Raw genomic sequence first — 16,871 nt, forward strand, 5'->3', positions numbered from 1 at the left:
GAGGTGGTGGTGATGGAAACTCAACTCCAGGACCTGGTGGAGGTGATGAATATTTGACTCCAGGGCCTGGTGGAGGTGGTGGTGATGGAAACTTGACTCCAGGACCTGGTAGAGATGGTGGTGATGGAAACTCGACTCCAGGACCTGGTGGAGGTGATGAATATTTGACTCCAGGGCCTGGTGGAGGTGGTGGTGGTGATGGCAAACCTTACTTCAGGACTTGATGGAGGTGGTGGAGGTGATGGACACTTGGCTCCAGGACCTGGTGGAAGTGGTTGTGGTGGTGATGGAAACTTGGCTCCAGGACCAAATGAGGGCAAAGAATGGACTGAGCGAGCCTGGCTATGGGCCTCGGGTAATGCAAGTCTTACACCCTGGGCCTGATCATTTCCAATCAGAAATGACAAGAGGCATTTAAAACTGTGCCATGTTAATCTCTTGTTACATTTCACAACAGAAATTCGGTCCTCTTCTGTTTTGCCCAAAGCAGTTAAAGTCATGAACTGGGAAGAAATAATGCCTTGCTTTTATGTGGAAACTAACTAGGAGATACACATGATCTCCTTTATCATGATCATGAGAGAAATCCAACCAATCAAAGAGGCAAAGCCAACAAGAGAAAAGCCACATTTTTAGGTAGCTGGGAATAAATGCTTCTTTTGGAAGAGTTGTTGCCAGGGGAGGTCTTCTGGCAGCAGACACAAGGCATGAGTGTGAAAGCTGAGACTGAGTTGAAAAATTACAGCCTGAGCTTCAACTACCAGCGAAGAGGCCGGTGCTACTGTGGAGGTGGGTCACACATTGCCGGACAGAGTCTGGGGGCAGAAAGGAGCCTCCCACTGACACCCTGATACTAGTTGCCTGGTGCCCACCCACATGGCACCTCATTCTCACTTACAAGCCATAAAGATGGAGGCTGCTTTGACAACATCCCCAGTCGTGTGAGAAAGGGACACCGGCCATCACCTGCTGGTGGAGGGTCCCAGGGATTGCCATGAAGCCCATACTTGGCAGGCCATCTCCCAGGCTACAGGGCAGCGACCAGGTTTCTTTTTCAATGAGGTCCCAGACAGAACAAATTGTCATACATGTTAACTAGAAAGCTAGGAGGGCAAATTTTGAACTTGAGGGGGGAAAATTATATCTGGGAATGGGAAGCTAGGAGATTATGTAGGTGTGTGCTTCCCTGGGGACAAACAAGCACACAATTAGCATGAGAAAACCCTGCAGTGAGCACGTGAGGGCCTGCTCATTGCGGTTAAGGCGGGATGAGTGAGCCATGGTTCTTGTCTTCAAGGAGAGCACAGGAAGGGAGGAGATGGGTGCGCAGAATCTCCTGGGAAAGTGCTGAAACAGAGGCATGTCGGTCCTGTGACTCAGGCAGGGCAACTCAGCCAAAGTCTAACTTTGGGCAAATCGGTTCATCTCATTTTCATCTATAAAATGGGGCAATTCTTGCCTTGCTGACGTGGTAGAGTTGTAGAGCTGTAAGGCTAGACCATTAAAACAACAACAATGATAAATAAAGAAGCTTCAGCAGCCCTGCCAGCGTGGTTCAGTGGTTGAGTGTTGACCTATGAACCAGGAGGTAATGGTTTGATTCCTGGTCAGGGCACATGCCCGGGTTGTGGGCTCTATCCCCAGTCTGGGGCATGCGGGAGGCAGCAATCAATGATTCTCTCTCATCATTGATGTTTCTATCTCTTTCCCTCCCCCTTCCTCTCTGAAATCAATATATATATATATATATATATATATATATATATATATATATATATATATATTTAATACCTTATATATAAAAAAGCATCAGCAGTTGCATCAACAGCTGCAGGCATAGCCCTCTTATCTAAGGGCCTGTGACTGGTGCTCATGGACGAGTGCCCTCTGTGGACAGCAGCCAAGACCCAGGGCAGGTTCCTGATGCAGATGCTGCCCACTCTCCAGCCAGCCCCGGAGTAGCGGCGCCCTGTAACCGCATTCCCATAGTTGGTTCCTTGTCACAAGCCCAGGAGCTGCTGTGGCAAGAGCAACCCTCTCCAACTCATTCAAACTCGCCTGATTCAGAGGGTGAAGGCGCTTAGTTCTAGTAATCTTAATAAATCCAGAGCTTGAGAGGCAGAAGGGACGTCTGGAACATGCTGTCCAATCCTCCCATTTGTACGCAGGGCAAAGGAGACTTGGGCAGGATGTCACTGGCTCGAGGTCACTGTGCTGGTCCCAGAATCTGGTTCTCGGACTGTCCTGGTCCAAGGGAGCTGCTTCTTTTTCCTGGGAGGTTTGGCCACCACTGTTGCCTTTTATAACCCTCGTCTTTTCCTGTCTCCAAATACCTCATTCAGCCAAATGTCCAAGGAGGAGTAGTTAGAAAAAAATAAAGGAGAAAAATTCTTCCCAAGCTTTTTTCCAAGCTCTCTGTTCTCCAGGATGGTTCATTCCTTGGAAAATGTTTCCTAAATGCCTGTTATGTGTGTGGCCCCCATCACAACCCGGGTTCACAGAGATGAAAATGAGATGGCCCAGTCTCCAAGGAGCTCCTGGGGCAGTCACCACGAAAATGCTCTCTTCGTGAAACCTTTGCTCTAGGAAAAGAAAGTCCTTCTTCTAACCTGGTTCCCTTTAGTCACGTGTGCACGGAGAAGTCCTCTCATGGCCTCTTCACTTCCTGAGAATTTCCATTCATGCCCATCTGGCAGCTTCTGCTACCTGGACTGTGGGCCCAGGTGGTGTAGTGAGCAGAGAAAAGGTGGCTGCCTTACTCTGGAGGACTTGCCCCCACTCCATGTGCCTCTTCCTGACCCTTAGGATTTGCATGACACCTCCCTGCTCCCTCCTGTCCCTGAAGAGTTTGGCTTTGCCCTCAGCTGAATCACTGTCTTCTCCCAGGCTGCCCCATTGCTTTGGTTCCTCCAGTCTCTCCCCCAGTCACCGTCTTGGTGCAGTTGAGTTGCCTTGAGTCCAGCGCTTTGAGGCCTTGGCTACAAAAACAGCATAGTTCAGTGGCAACTCTGACTGACGTGGGCAAGTGAGGAAACGTGTCCAGTGAAAGGTTGGACTGGCGATTCTGATGTCCCTTCCAGCTCTAGCATTTCTGAAAAGGTATATGCAAAGGTTGACAGCCTGGAACAGGGGTGCTCAAACTACGGCCCGCGGGCCACATGAAAATACAAATATTGTATTTGTTCCCGTTTTGTTTTTTTACTTCAAAATAAGATATGTGCAGTGTGCATAGGAATTTGTTCATAGGTTTTTTTAAAACCATAGTCCGGCCCTCCAACGGTCTGAGGGACAGTGAACTGGCCCCCTGCTTAAAAAGTTTGAGGACCCCTGGCCTGGAAGGTTCTAGAAGGGTTCTACTGCGTGCATCCAGACCTAGGACCAACTCCTCACAGCATTTTAAATGAATGTGGGCACTGAGTTTTGCTTCTGACTCTCCCTACTGTCAGAAGAGGTCTCCTGATTAGAGACTGCAGTGCAGGGAGCCAGGGTGCTGAGGGCCAGGACACGCACTCACACTCTTGTTGTCTACAGAAGGGTCCCCAGAAGAAGTGGTGCTCCTTCCTCCTCTGCTGTAGTTAACACCCTTCTCTGTGCTGAACACTGATGAGTGGGCCCCAGAAGGCAATGCTGGGTTCCCAACTCCTAGAGGGCCCACAGGGCACCACCATCTCCTCTAACAAGCCGTGACATGCCACTTATTTGCTTTTCTGGAGAAACCTCAGCCTGAAATCTGTTTAATTACCATGGAGATAATCTTATAAACATAGCTTTTACATTCTTTAAAGACTTTTCCCTGTGGGAGCGAAAAGGTTTAGCTGACCGTGGGACGGGATTATTTATTTTCATTTCCAGAGGAAGGACTATCTATCACCTGGTAGTCATCAGGGGGCCTGTGCCATGGAGGATTTATTTTTAAGTCTGCCTCCTCACTGATAGTTTGTCAATGAGGTTGTAATAATAGGTTTGTAGTACGGTCTTACTTTTTCTCAGTGTGAACCTTGCACGTTGCTCTGTGATTCGAGGCCTGTAATTACTTGATGTTTGAAAAGTATCCCTGTCAGGTTGGGTTCTGTACTTACCCTGGCTGTGGGTATCAAGAGCCAATATCTTCAAGGGTTTCCTCTCAGGAAGATTATACCTGTAAACCCATGAGCCTCAAAGACCTACCTGGTGCTGTAGTCAGTCCGACACCGATTTTTCCCACCTGGGCGTCCCAGCAGATTCATAAGTTCTTCCCACTAGAATGCACACTTGGGCCAGCAGGGGCTCCAGTTGGTGTGCAACCTGGAGGCCCTAAGGCCCAGGGCGATCCCTGCTCACAACAGGTAGACTGTGAAAGTCAACAGGTCTTCATGTGGAGAGGATGTGCTGTATCGAAATAGGAGCAATGTACAGAATAAAGCAGAGCTGGTGGGCCCTAGTCCCTGTTCTGCTGCTCTAGTCCTTTCCCCACATCACTACCAGCAAGTGGTCTGGGGCATAGGCTGGACCTGATTCTGTAGGCTGAGATCTCTGGGCCTCGGAGAACAGACCTCTGGGGAGTAAGATGATAAAAGGTATAATTCTATCGAACGCAGAATTAGAAGGTTAGAAAAAAATTGTTTGTGGAAAACTGATTAAACCTTGGGCTTGAATCTCTCCTGCCAGGTCCTGCCGGGGAGAAGAGCTGGCCCAAGAACTACCCATCTTGTGGGGGCCTGATGCAGTCCCCAATAGACCTGCACAGTGACATCCTCCAGTACGATGCCAGCCTGGTGCCCCTTGAGTTCCAGGGCTATAACGTGTCTGCCAATGAGCAATTAACCCTGACCAACAACGGCCACTCAGGTGAGGGAGAGACCCCAGAGACCTGCAGGTCTCCAGCTTCCCTAGGCTGCCTGCCTGCCCTCGTCCATCTGCCGGGGAGGGGGCTCCACTGAGCACCAGGGGGAGGGGCCCAGATCACTCCCTCCAGGGGTGCTGGGGGTCGTGGGCTCAGCCCCTTCTGCCAGGGCAGCACCTGTCAGAAGAAGCACATGTCTTGGGATGGGGGAGGGGACAGGCCCAGACCCCTTTGGCCACTGGCTGTGGCGTGGGAGTGAATTCTTGGGCATCATGAACTCAAGGAGCCACACAGTTCATTGCGGGCCCGCACCCAGGCTTTGGAGTCAGACAAACCTGGATCTGAAATCTGGCTTGAGCGTTCACCTGGAAAAGGGGCATATGGGTGGGTACTGTGAAGACGAGAGAGTATGTATGTTGGGATCTGTTATCGAGTAGATGCTTCATAAATGGCAATTACTATTGTTGCTGTGATAGAACTCTACAGCTTGGCAGGCGCTTCATTAAAGGTTCTGTCTTCACGGTCAGGTGTGCGATGCATGGACATGTGAACGAGCATCCGTTGGTCTAGTATCAGTGTTCCTGCCATCGTTTTCCATTTTCCAAGGGGAACCAGGAAGGTGCTGGTGCCGCAGGGATTGCTTTAGTGAAATAGGGATGTTCTCAGGGAAGGAGGCCCTGTGCCTGATCCGCAGGCTGTGTTTCTGGGGTCTCCACCTTGCTGTATCCACCTGCCCCCTGTATGGGACCCGAGCAGGTGCTGTCTCCTGACTCTGAAGGTCACCTCTCCACTCCCCGCAGTGAAGCTGAAGCTGCCCCCGGGCATGCACATCCAGGGCCTGCCATCCCGCTATAGCGCCACCCAGCTGCACCTGCACTGGGGGGACCAGAATGACCCCCACGGCTCCGAGCACACTGTCGGTGGGAAGCACTTCGCTGCCGAGGTGAGTGGGGTGGCCAGGCTGGCAGAAGCTGCCCAGGGTGGGTGATCTGGCATTCTTCCCCTTGGCTGGTGTGCAGATAAGACCAGAGCATGGGGGTGGGGGCCGGGGGGCTGTAAGATCAGTGATGGGTGGGGGTGCGGGCTCTGCCATCATGCTCTCCACAGCCACACCCAGCCGTGAGCAGCACAGGAAGGTGTAGCCACTCCAGCCACACTGCTGCTCCTCTGCGGTGTCCGGGTCCCCTCTCTCTCCTAAACAGGCTGAGTTTGTCTCTGTATCGTCGACTGAGCGATGCTGCCCAGAAGGCAGTGCTCCAGGGGGGCACGGTGGGACACATATGCCCATTTTCTAGACATCGCCCTTCTATTGGCACAGATCCCACCAGCTCGTCCAGCTGATGCACAGCCTGCTGAATTACCCTGGGCTAACCGTTCCCCCAACTTCTCACTCTTCTCCACATGCCATGTTATTGGCACAGGTCTTTCCCATCCCATCTTTCCTTTCCCTGAACATGGGCTGTGCTTGGAACTTGGGACCCAAGTCCAGGGCTACTGTTTTACTCGGCCACAAACCAAGGGATGGCTGGCATCGTAACGTGCAGGGCATCACGGCAACCAGAGACTTGCTGAGGACAGCTTGGGGTGTCAGCAGAGCACTGTGTTACGTAGCCCTGAAGCACTAACCCAAAATGCAAAGGAAGACAGGAGGAGGCGCGGCGGTGCGATGGTGGGAGAGGGAGAGAGTTGCTTAATGCCAGAGCTCCCATGGACTTGAACTTGGGGTGTGTTCTGAATGTTTACAAGGCAGTATGAGGAGGTAAATACATCTGATCAGCCAGTGGAGCCCACAGTAAATACTGACATGACCGCTCTCCTCTGTTCTTAATTGCTGAAGTGCTTAATGTCTCAGGCTAATTACAGGTTGAGCTCCGAATGTGGAAAGACTATAATGCTGGCCCAGTCGCATGGCACTGCTGGAGGTGCACATATTCCAGGCCAGGCCCCTCTCTGAAACCCCAGGACTGCGAGTTCTTCCGGGCTAATTGCCCCGTGGAGGCCCCTACTTTCCCCTGGGGAATAAAGGAGTGAGGGTGTAGGCCGGGAGGGTTTGAACATTTAAAAATATTTCTAGTTATTGTATTTTCTGCTATTAAGCCACATCATCAGGCCAAGAGCCTGGTGAGGATGGACCATAGATGTCAATAACAGAGAAAGTGCATCAGGTGAACCCTAAAGTGGCGGGTTCTCTATGGAGGGTCCTTGGGAGTTGGAGGTTCTTCTGGGTGGAGTGTGTGTAAGACAACGCCATCCTCGCAGCAGGGCTTCCCTTCCGTTTGTATTAGTCCTCACCTCCTCTCAATTAGTCTGAACACAGTGCCTACAAGCTCAAAGGTTAGCCGTAAAAAGAAATAAGGCTCTAGGACCTCCAGGGTTTTAACCAGATAGGATTCTGTTCCTTTTGTATTTAATAAAATATTCTTGAATTCTAAATATAACCATATAAGATGGAAAAAGAGGCAAAGAATCAACAAAAATGCATGTGCCAAACCTACAGATCTGTTTACTAAGATGGTTTTTTGGAGAACAAATGACACCACCGTTAGGATTAAAAAGCAGGTTATCAACGTTGTCAGAATGTGTCCCAACAAGGCCTTAATGCTTCCCTAGACTTGTTTTCACTTGAGACCAAATATTAGACCTGCGATTTTCTCTACCTGAGGGGTACATGCGTGTCCTACTGAGGATACAATTACAATTAAGTTACAGTTAGAGGTTTACTGCCCCAGCCCCCACTGCTTCCAGATCAAGTGCATAGAGGCCAGACACATGAGGCCGTTTTGCCGCGGGCTCCAGAACAAGTAAGGAAAATTAGAAGGGAGAAGTGTGCCAAAGTACCAGGCTAGTATAAAAACCCATTTGATCATTCATTCATTCTTCATTCATTCAATATTGTGCACCTGGTACTTTCCACGCAGGATATCAGACACGGGGATACAATGAATTAGTAAGGTGGACAGTCTGGCCTGGCAGTTTGCAGGGAGGAGTGAGGGAAAAGGGAAACTGTGGCGGCCATGAGGGGAGGGTCTGAGAGGCGTGATCTACCTGGGGGGAGGTCGGTCCTGCCCATGGGACTCTAGTCTCTTGCAAAAGCCAGAGGTTCCCATGCATCGCCCATCCCCTCATAAGCGACTTCTCGCCCACTGCAGCTGCACATTGTCCATTATAACTCGGACCTGTACCCCAACGCCAGCATCGCCAGTAATGAGTCAGACGGCCTCGCTGTCCTAGCTGTTCTCATCGAGGTAAGAGATGTTAAGAGGGGTTTTACGTGAAGTTTGAAGCTGGGATGACATCAGACTCGGCATTTGGTTCCATGCAACCAGTGTCTTGCCTCCAGAGCAGGGGGGTGTTCCCCATAGAGTTCCTTCTCTCTTGGCCTGGGGGCAGCACTTCCTGTGGCTGAGCAGCAGAAAGGGGCATGTCCTTCGTGACATCAGGAAAATGAGCCCTAGTCCCCATCCCCAATGCATAAGGGATGGAATTGCCCAGTTGGACAGGACATGTGAGTGTGAGTGTGTGTGTGTGTGTGTGTGTGTGTGTGTTTGAGGGGGAGGTAGTGGTGGTGGTGGTGGTGGTGAAGTAGGAATCATTCAGTTCTGTTCCATCAAATGCCTGAACCCCTGACACAACTCCAGGCATCCAAATTCCATCTGTATGGACTCTGGAATGAGTTCTTTCCTAGTCCCAGAAAATGGGAACCTCTCCTGATTCCCCTGCAGTATTTTCCCCTAATGAGACAGCGTGTGCCTCGTTTCTCAGCATGCGCACTGCCTGGCCTGGCGGCATGAGCTCAGGCTCCCTCGAGTGAACAAGCCTTCGGGCTCACAGCGGGTCATCGGGAACACAGGCTACATCCCTTGCCCTGGGACACTCCAGCCCAGCACCTTGGGTGGAAACAGCACATCCTGAGCTACAGGAAAGCAGGATCGTTCTACCAACCCCGTGCCAGCCTAGAGACCCGTCGTAACTGTCCTCGTAAAGGGCATTCTTCAGGGAGGCCTGGCAGCAGTGACCATGGCCCCAGCCAAGCCCTCCCACTGCCATTGTCAGTCCAGGCTCGGCCTATAGAAATCTATCCCAGTTCAACCCGCCCTGTCTCTGTTGCAGATGGGCTCCTTCAATCCTTCCTACGACAAGATCTTCAGTCACCTTCAGCACGTGAAGTACAAAGGTGAGGGGTCCTGGGATGCTGCTTCGCCCTCTGTTGGGACGAATGTAGTGACTCCCGTGTGACCTGAAGAAAAACGAATGCTGAGGGCAGGTGTCTGGGACCAGGTCCCTGGGTCCGATGGCCCAGAAAGGGGCTAGTTCACGTTTCTAGGCTCAGTCACATGCTCAGCTGCTCCTCTGCTGTGGGGAGCGAGGCCGACACATCCCCCAACCTGTCTCTCCAGGCCAAGAAGTGCACATTCCCGGCTTCAGCATTGAAGAGCTGCTGCCCGAGAGGCCGGCCGAGTACTACCGCTACAGAGGGTCCCTGACCACGCCGCCCTGCAACCCCACGGTGCTCTGGACGGTGTTCCGGAACCCCGTGCACATTTCCCAGGACCAGGTGAGTGTCGGCCTCTCCACGTCAGAGGCCACAGGCATTACCCATGACCTCCCCAAGGCCTTGCTTTCCTCACTTAGAGTTTCACTGGCTACTACTCCAACCTCCCAAATGCCCCAGGCGCCTGGGAAGCGCTGTGTGGGGCTATCAAGTCTAAGGAAAACGAATCCATCTCCACCGTTCTTTAGATAGAGTTGCCAACTTGCATTTCCCACGATATCCCTGGGTGGGTGGTGTTCACTCCCAGGTGGGAGGGAGCGTGGTTCCTTTGCAGGGGGGCGGGGACGGGGGTGGGGGTGGGAGGTGGGAATAAAGGCAGGGTCAGGTTGAATCGGTTCAGGCACCGGGGAGCTGCCATGAGGGAGTGAAGGTCTTGGCCCTCAAGCTCACAGTCTAGTGCGAGACGGCGGGCCAGAAGCCTGGCAGTCATCTCAGCCCCTCTCATCGTACAGGGGATAAAGGTGAGGGTTAGATCTGAGGAGACTTGCGGGATCACCGCTGGCTAGTGACAGAGCCAAGAGTTCCAGGCCACTGCCCGGCCCTCCACACCGCAGCCTCAATTCAAGAAGAAAGCGGCCAGGTGCCGGGGCTCGCGGCCCAGCCCACCGTCACCCCCACAGAGTGGCTCCTTTGTCCTATGAGCTACCGATCTGAGTAACCCAGATAAAGGCAGCAAGTAGGCAGACAGGAATAAAGATGTGGTGAACCAAGGGGAGAAACGTGTGGGGAAGCAGTCACATCCTACCCGGAAACTGCCTTGCAAACAGACTCTGTAATCCATGTGGGCAGATGAAAACCCATGGGACTGGCAATCAGATGACCTGAGCAGCTCTTGCCTCCTCTTTCCCTTCCTTCTGATGGGAGGAAGCCCCATTAGAATAGGCCCCAGGCCCCCCTGACTTAGAGTCCGGTCCCAAACCAGGCTCAGGGGAGCGGAGCCCCTCCAGCACTCCAGGCTTCCCTCCCTGCACACAGACAGTGGGCACAACCTGGAGGCAACTGCACTAACCTTCCCAAGCCTGGGGAGGTGGGAAGACAGACCACCTTACCCCGTGCCTGTCACCCAGAGGCCCGCAGGGGAGCGGCCATTCTCTGGCCTTCCCGCCTCTCTCTACTGAGGCTCTGCCAAAGCCCCCCCACATTCTCTGTGTGGGGGAAGGGCAGTCCCCCCCTCCTGAGGTCAGGCCAGGGAGCCCTCACTCTGCCTGAGGGTGTGTGCTCCTCTCCCACAGCTGCTGGCTCTGGAGACAGCTCTGTACTGCACACATGAGAACGACCCCTCCCCCAGGGGAATGGTCAACAACTTCCGGCGGGTGCAGAAGTTTGATGAGAGGCTGGTGTACATCTCCTTCCAACAAGGTGAGGACATGCAGGCCGTGGGGGGCGTGTGGTGCCAAGACATCCTTTGCCGCCCCCCAGGCTTTGTCTCAATGCCCTTGGGTGGGTTACGAGCACTCTGGCTGCCAAAGGAACCAGGGTGCATGAGGAGCTAGTGGCAGGGGGGGGGGGGGGGGAGGTTCACTGAGATCTCCCTTCATGCTCCTGACTCCCCTGAGCCTTTGTAGGGAGCACGCCAGGGCCTCTAGGCACACAGACCGGAGCCCTCGTTCAGTCTGGGAGTCTCCCACAGCTGGGAGAGAGAGAATGCTCCGGGACCTCTCTGCTCTGGAGACCCACCCCTTCTCCTGAGGCACATGGTAGCCCCCTTTTTTGTGATCACACTGCTCACGTCTCCTTCCAGGCTTTCTTAGCCCCAAGGCCCGTCCCCAGCCTTGCTGGGTGGTTGGCCACCAGCACCATCAATGTCCAGGGTCTCCTCTGGGAGGAGGCGCATCCGTGGGCACAGCGCTCGCCGTCTAGTGCGGCGGGCCCGGCAGGCAGGGAAGCGCCTGCATCACTGCCTTTGGGCCTCCTCCCCCAGAAGCTGCTTAGGCACAGGCACACAGCGGCTCCTGAAGGAAACCTACAGTTTGCTTTATTCCTCTTGCTACGAAAGCCCCGCTCTCCCTTTCAAACCCAGACCCATAACGCCCCAGAAGGACACGGACCATCTTTACTTGCTCGGCACCTCCATCAACACTGCGGGAGGCTAGGGGTCTGGAACAAGGGGGTCAGGCAGCACTCCTGGGGCCCACGCCCTTCTTCAGACCTCCAAGTCTACTCTCTCCCTGCAGATGCTTGAGCTTTCCCCCCTTGGGAGCCTCAAGTGCTCAGGAAGGTGCGTGGAAGGACCGAGTTACCCTCTTACACATCACCGGTGGCTGAACTGGGCCAGGTGTTCATATTTCAAGGCGTTCCCATTAACCCACGTGCCAGAAAATCAGCTCTCTGTGCCTCACCGGGTCCGCCTTTTTTGTTCCTTTCTTATTGTGTGAGATTATAAATATTGCCCACTAAGCTTAGTTAAACATATGAAGATTGTATTTCAAAGCCTCAGTCAGAAAGCTTTAGAAGCATGCCCTTCTGAATCACCCATACCTCTGGTCACGAGCATGCCCTGCTCTGTCAGCTGCTTAATCAAGAACTGCCCACAAATTTATCTTCCCTCCCTTTTCTGGCCTGAAAACGGAATCTGTGAACCACAGACCTTCCTGAAAATTGAGAATGTACGTGATGTGACAAGAGAGCTCCTTAAAAGCCTCAGGTGTGCAGAATTCTCCCTCTGGGACCTAACCGGATATAACCTTCTCTTTTCCTGTTCCTCTAAACAGAGTATATAGCAGTGATGGTGAACCTTTTGAGCTCGGCGTGTCAGCATTTTGAAAAAACCTAACTTAACTCTGGTGCCATGTCACATATAGAAATGTTTTGATCTTTACAACCACAGTAAAACAAAGACTTATATTTTTTATATTTATTTTATATATTTAAATGTCATTTAACAAAGAAAAATCAACCAAAAAAATGAGTTCGAGTGTCACCTCTGACACGTGTCATAGGTTCGCCATCACTGGTATATAGTGTCAAAGGTTAAATAGAAATTCTTCGTCTCTTAAACAAAACTGAGGACCCTGCCTGCAGAGAAGGGACTTGCCCACGTAGACCGGGTGGACGTGGCTTGTGATTTGAGATAATAATCGGCTCTGTTCTCGGGCTCGTCTATACACGTCACAGGGGCCAGGGTGACAAATCCTCCCCTGTGGTCAGGAGACGGAGGTTCAAGAACTCGCTTTGTTTCCTCCTGACTGTATGATGTGGGCAAACTATGTCCCTCATTGGCCCTGGATTCCTCGGCCGTAGACTCCCAGGCGGGCCTGGTGAGCTGACCCCTTCCAGGGCGGATGTGCTGATCCTGAGTGGACACTAACGCCTCCCATCCTGACTTTACGTTGCAGGGACAGTGTTTGAGGGCAGTTACAGAGGATGAGAAGAAGCCACGCAGGAACTTGAGGCTGGCATCCTAAAGTAACCCCCACTTGTAACGATACGCCGTGGTGTCCGGAGTAATTAGCCATCTCCTTAGACCGGCTCAGGTCTAAGCTGGCGCTTGTAGAGTGGGCGGTGCCGTCAGGGGTGTAGCGGGGTGCTTCAGTAGACCGCCAGGTGGTGAAGGGAGCAGCCCACAAACCGAGTCCCAGCTTTTAGGGCGTCAAGATCAAGGCCCAAATGCGGCGCTGCCACTGCCTGCACTGCCCAGCTCACCCAGAGCTGATGCTGGCAGGAGCCCAGCTGGGCCCAGCTCCCTCCTTGGAGTGGGACTCCACGGCAGTCCAAGGCAAACCTGTTCATTTGGAGGCTGATTATAGAAACGTGGCCAGAATTCTCCTCTCCCTGTCACTTCCAAAGGATGCGGGCAGCAAACGGGGCTGTTACCAAGGAGCAATGAGGAGGCAGCCCCACAGGAGCGAAGCCCCAACCAGGGCACTGCATTCGAGAGGCCCTCTCACACCGGTGGCCTCAGACAGGATGGCAGGTGTGTGGGTGAGCCTGTTGCTCAGTGAGAGCCTGAAGCGGTTTGGACTCGATTATTTGCACACACTGTCTCCCAGGCATGTTTGCAATAAGGTGTGGTTCCCTCAGGGTTTTCTCTGGAAGTTATCAGGAACAGTGGAGTTTGAAAACGTTGCCTGGAGAAAAGTAACATTAAGGAAATGCTCTGGGAGAGAAAGTGCATGGACTGAGAGGAGGATCTGAGACTGAACCAGATTAGAATGATTGGGACGGAGTCATTTAACTTGGCCCTGCCCTCTCCTCGGCTGTGCTCAGAAAGGCGGACAGGACCTGGGTCCTGTCCTCAAGGGGGTGTAGTGTAACCCTGACTTAGCCCTGCGGCAGGGCTGTCCAGCCCGTACATTTGGGGCTGGGTGATTCTCACTGTGGGGCTGTCCTGTGCACTGAGCATTAGCAGCAGCTGGTCTCTGCCCACTAGATGCCTGTAGCCCCCCGACCTGTCACAGCCAAAACTGCCCGCAGACGTGGCCAGATGTCTCTGGGGGCAGAGGGGCAGTTGCCCCTGGCTGAGAACTACTGCCCCAGGGGCGTACAGTGACTTTTCTATCACAGGGCTCCAGAGCGTTACGTCACACGCCCTGGTGATGACTCTATTGAGAAGGTTACCCCTGAAACAATAAGGCTGGGGTTACTCACGTCAGACCATCAAACCCAAGAGGGACTCTGGGCCCCATATTCGTTTAGAACTTGCATATTCTTTTATATAATCGGGTATGTCCAAGGCTAAGAGAAATGGGTGAGAGAGAACTATTCACCCTTAAGATTACAAACCTCTGTCCCAGGGGTCCAGACGCCGCCCAGGTAGCAACTTCCCTCAGAATCCCCTCATCATTCCCCTCCCTCCCTCAGTACAAGGTTTGCCTTTGGTCACGATGCCCACTCTTTACGGGGAGGTGCCAGGCGTGCCAGGCACTTTCTGCAGCCTGTCCACTAAGCTTAAACATAAGGTGCCTCCACTAAGTGACACAAATGGAAAGCTGGACTGAAGGGGGGATCCGGAGAGAGGAGCACATCCCGGACCATCCCTGCCTCACAGGAAGTCAGATGCCCCCGTGAGGAAGGGAGGGGCTGCAGGGCCGGAGTCACAGTCCAGGGGCCCAGTTCTTGATTTCTGCAAATTGACTCTTCTTGGCCTCAGACACCGACACTGGGCGACAAAGCTAGAGCCCATCCAACCTGAGTACTCATGTTGTCTAGCCCTGTTTTCAACACTGAGGGACAAGAGGAAGCCAAAAAGTTTCTATAATCCTGTCTTTAGTGGGCCTGCGCTGAGCAACTGCATGCCCCGCAGTGGGACCGGAGCCGGCTGAGGTGCAGGTAGACAAGAGCGCTGCACAGTGGTGGGGGGTGGGGGGAGGGGGGCGGGCTCACCCACAGCAACTCTGTGAAGTAGCACGATCAGATTCCACTTGACCCTAAGAAAACCGGGTAGTTTTAGAAAACCTTTAAAAAAGAGGTAGAACAAAAGCTTGCAAAGCTAAGATGGCTAATTATCTGATTTTTCGAGACCAGAATGTATGCTGTGTGGTTCTTGACCTTGTGTTTCTCCAAGTTCCTATTTATAAATAAACTCTATGAGATGGGAAAGGATCAGTTCTTCCAAAGTGTCCCAATGAGAGACCAGAGGGGCTCCTGCCTTCCAGCTGCCCCTGGAGACGGGGGCTGACGGGTCAGGAGCAAAATCATCAACGTGCTGAGCAGTGAGTCCCAGTCCCTTCATCTAAGGCAGTTCGCCACACCACGTGCTTTCTGCGCACAGCCCAGGCCCGGCTCTGAGGGGAACGCCCAGGGAGCAACTTTCCTGGGAGAGCCCGCTGTGGGCGGTACCTTGCCCCTAACAACAAGCCCCTGGCCCGGAGCAGACCGTGCTCAGAAACGACGTGGGCAAAGGGGTCAGGCCGGGAGCTGGAGCTGCCTTGGCGAGGTGGCCCGGCTCCCCTGTCCAGCGCCGTCTCCCTGGCACCCATCCACACTGTGCCAGTCCCCTTCTAACATGGCAGCTGTCTCCGTGTGTGCACCCCATTTACGTTGCCCACACGATTCCCTTTGGGAGGCCCCTCGCCTCTTCCACCTGGAAAATTCTTTCAAAGCCTAATTCCAATCATATCCTCCCAGAAGTTTCCCCTATCCCCCGGACGGCGACTCATAGTCTCCCTCAGAGAAGCTGGGGTCACGTGCCGTCTCTGACTCTGAGTGCGCCGCAGGGTGATTTGTTACCACACGGAAACAGAAAAGTGTCTAACTTGTCCGCACACTTCAGGCACCGTAAGGACAGGGACCATTGGTGTCTTTCTCGCTTTTTGTGCCTGGCACTGTGCCTGGTGCTCAGGATGAGTTTGAAAGAATGTAACCAATCCGTCTCCCTTCCCCTCCCCTCGCCTGTGTCTTCTCTGCAGAATGATTTGAACATAAGCCTGGCGGACTGTTACATTTTAGTTTTATCTTTATTTTGCTTTGTTATCAATTTGCCAACAGCATCAAAATCAATTCATTTGTTTAAGAAAAACTAAAAGATGGGCACTTAGCTGCCAAGCTTTGAAGGCCTGGGAGGGAGTTGCCTAGAGATGCTACCAGGCTTTCCATTGCCCTGGCCTCACCACCCATCATTCCTTCAGCAGGGAGGGTACCAAGCACCCCGGGCCGGCACTGTAACCCGTGCCTACTGGCCCTCGCCTAGGCCCTAGAGCGGGGCAGCTCCCTCTCCTGGGCCTGCATTCCTGCAATCTGGAAGGGTAGGGCCCTCAGTCCCTACCATGGTCGTAGAAAACAGTTCTCTCATGTAATCCCAAAGTATCTTCTTTGCCAGTTTATTTGTAGAAATTGCTTCTTTACTGGATTATTTCTTTGTAGTGTTAATAAGGAAAAGTCCCCGGGTAGGTCCTCCAAAGACGGTGATGTTCTGCGATGATTGAGGGCTTCTTCCTTGCTCTTCTTACCAAAGCATCATCCAGATGAGGGCTAGCATGTCGCTGACCTGAGTCTATGACAGTCAGAGTTTTGCCATTCGGAATGGGATTACCCCCACTCTCCCTGCCTCTTCCCATTTTCACTAGGTAACATGGCCCCTACCCAAACCGTCCACACTTTAAAATAACACTTTGAAAAGGACTGTATCCCTTTTTACTCAAAATTCTGTTTGAGTAAACAGAATTGCAAATAGCCTGGGAAATGCTAGGCTTGTTCCAGGAACCGCGAGCTGTGTCAGTGAGGCGCCTGTTCCTCGGCTGGACTTTTCTGTTTGCACTTGAGGCCTCAGAAGACCTCAAAAGCAGTTAAGCCGCATCCCTCGGTCCAGCGAGATGCCAGTGGAAGACGCAGCTCCTGAGCCAGCCAGACCAGGTAGCAGTGCCCCCGTGGCGGGCAGCCTGCCCATCTCTCTAAGCTGTACCTTCCTGGGCGAGGCATGTGACAGTCCCGTGCTGTGTCGGTGTGGTTTCCTTCTGAGTGTCGTATTGCCCTGTCTCTGCTTGCCCTGACATGCGCCGGAGCACTTGATGGAGCACGGACGGCTCCCCCATGTCTGCCCGGCGTGCCCCCTGTTACGCA

The 16,871-nt window shown here is 53.0% G+C and overlaps 1 protein-coding gene across 4 annotated transcripts in view; it reads left to right on the forward strand.

The window, feature by feature from the left end:
* The window catches only part of CA12 (carbonic anhydrase 12), a 48,853-nt gene that overhangs the window by 26,727 nt on the left and 5,255 nt on the right, over positions 1–16,871 (forward strand). For all 4 annotated transcript variants that reach the window (XM_070421396.1, XM_070421382.1, XM_070421391.1 and 1 more), the window contains exons 3-8: positions 4,648–4,827; positions 5,623–5,765; positions 7,972–8,067; positions 8,933–8,996; positions 9,220–9,377; positions 10,607–10,733. In XM_070421396.1, the coding sequence (XP_070277497.1) occupies positions 4,648–4,827; positions 5,623–5,765; positions 7,972–8,067; positions 8,933–8,996; positions 9,220–9,377; positions 10,607–10,733 (768 nt within the window). The remainder of the gene's footprint in view (positions 1–4,647; positions 4,828–5,622; positions 5,766–7,971; positions 8,068–8,932; positions 8,997–9,219; positions 9,378–10,606; positions 10,734–16,871) is intronic.

This window comes from Myotis yumanensis, unplaced genomic scaffold (assembly GCF_028538775.1).
Source record: "Myotis yumanensis isolate MYYU_CA2020_CCGP unplaced genomic scaffold, mMyoYum1.0.hap1 SCAF_1, whole genome shotgun sequence".
Taxonomy (NCBI): domain Eukaryota; kingdom Metazoa; phylum Chordata; class Mammalia; order Chiroptera; family Vespertilionidae; genus Myotis; species Myotis yumanensis.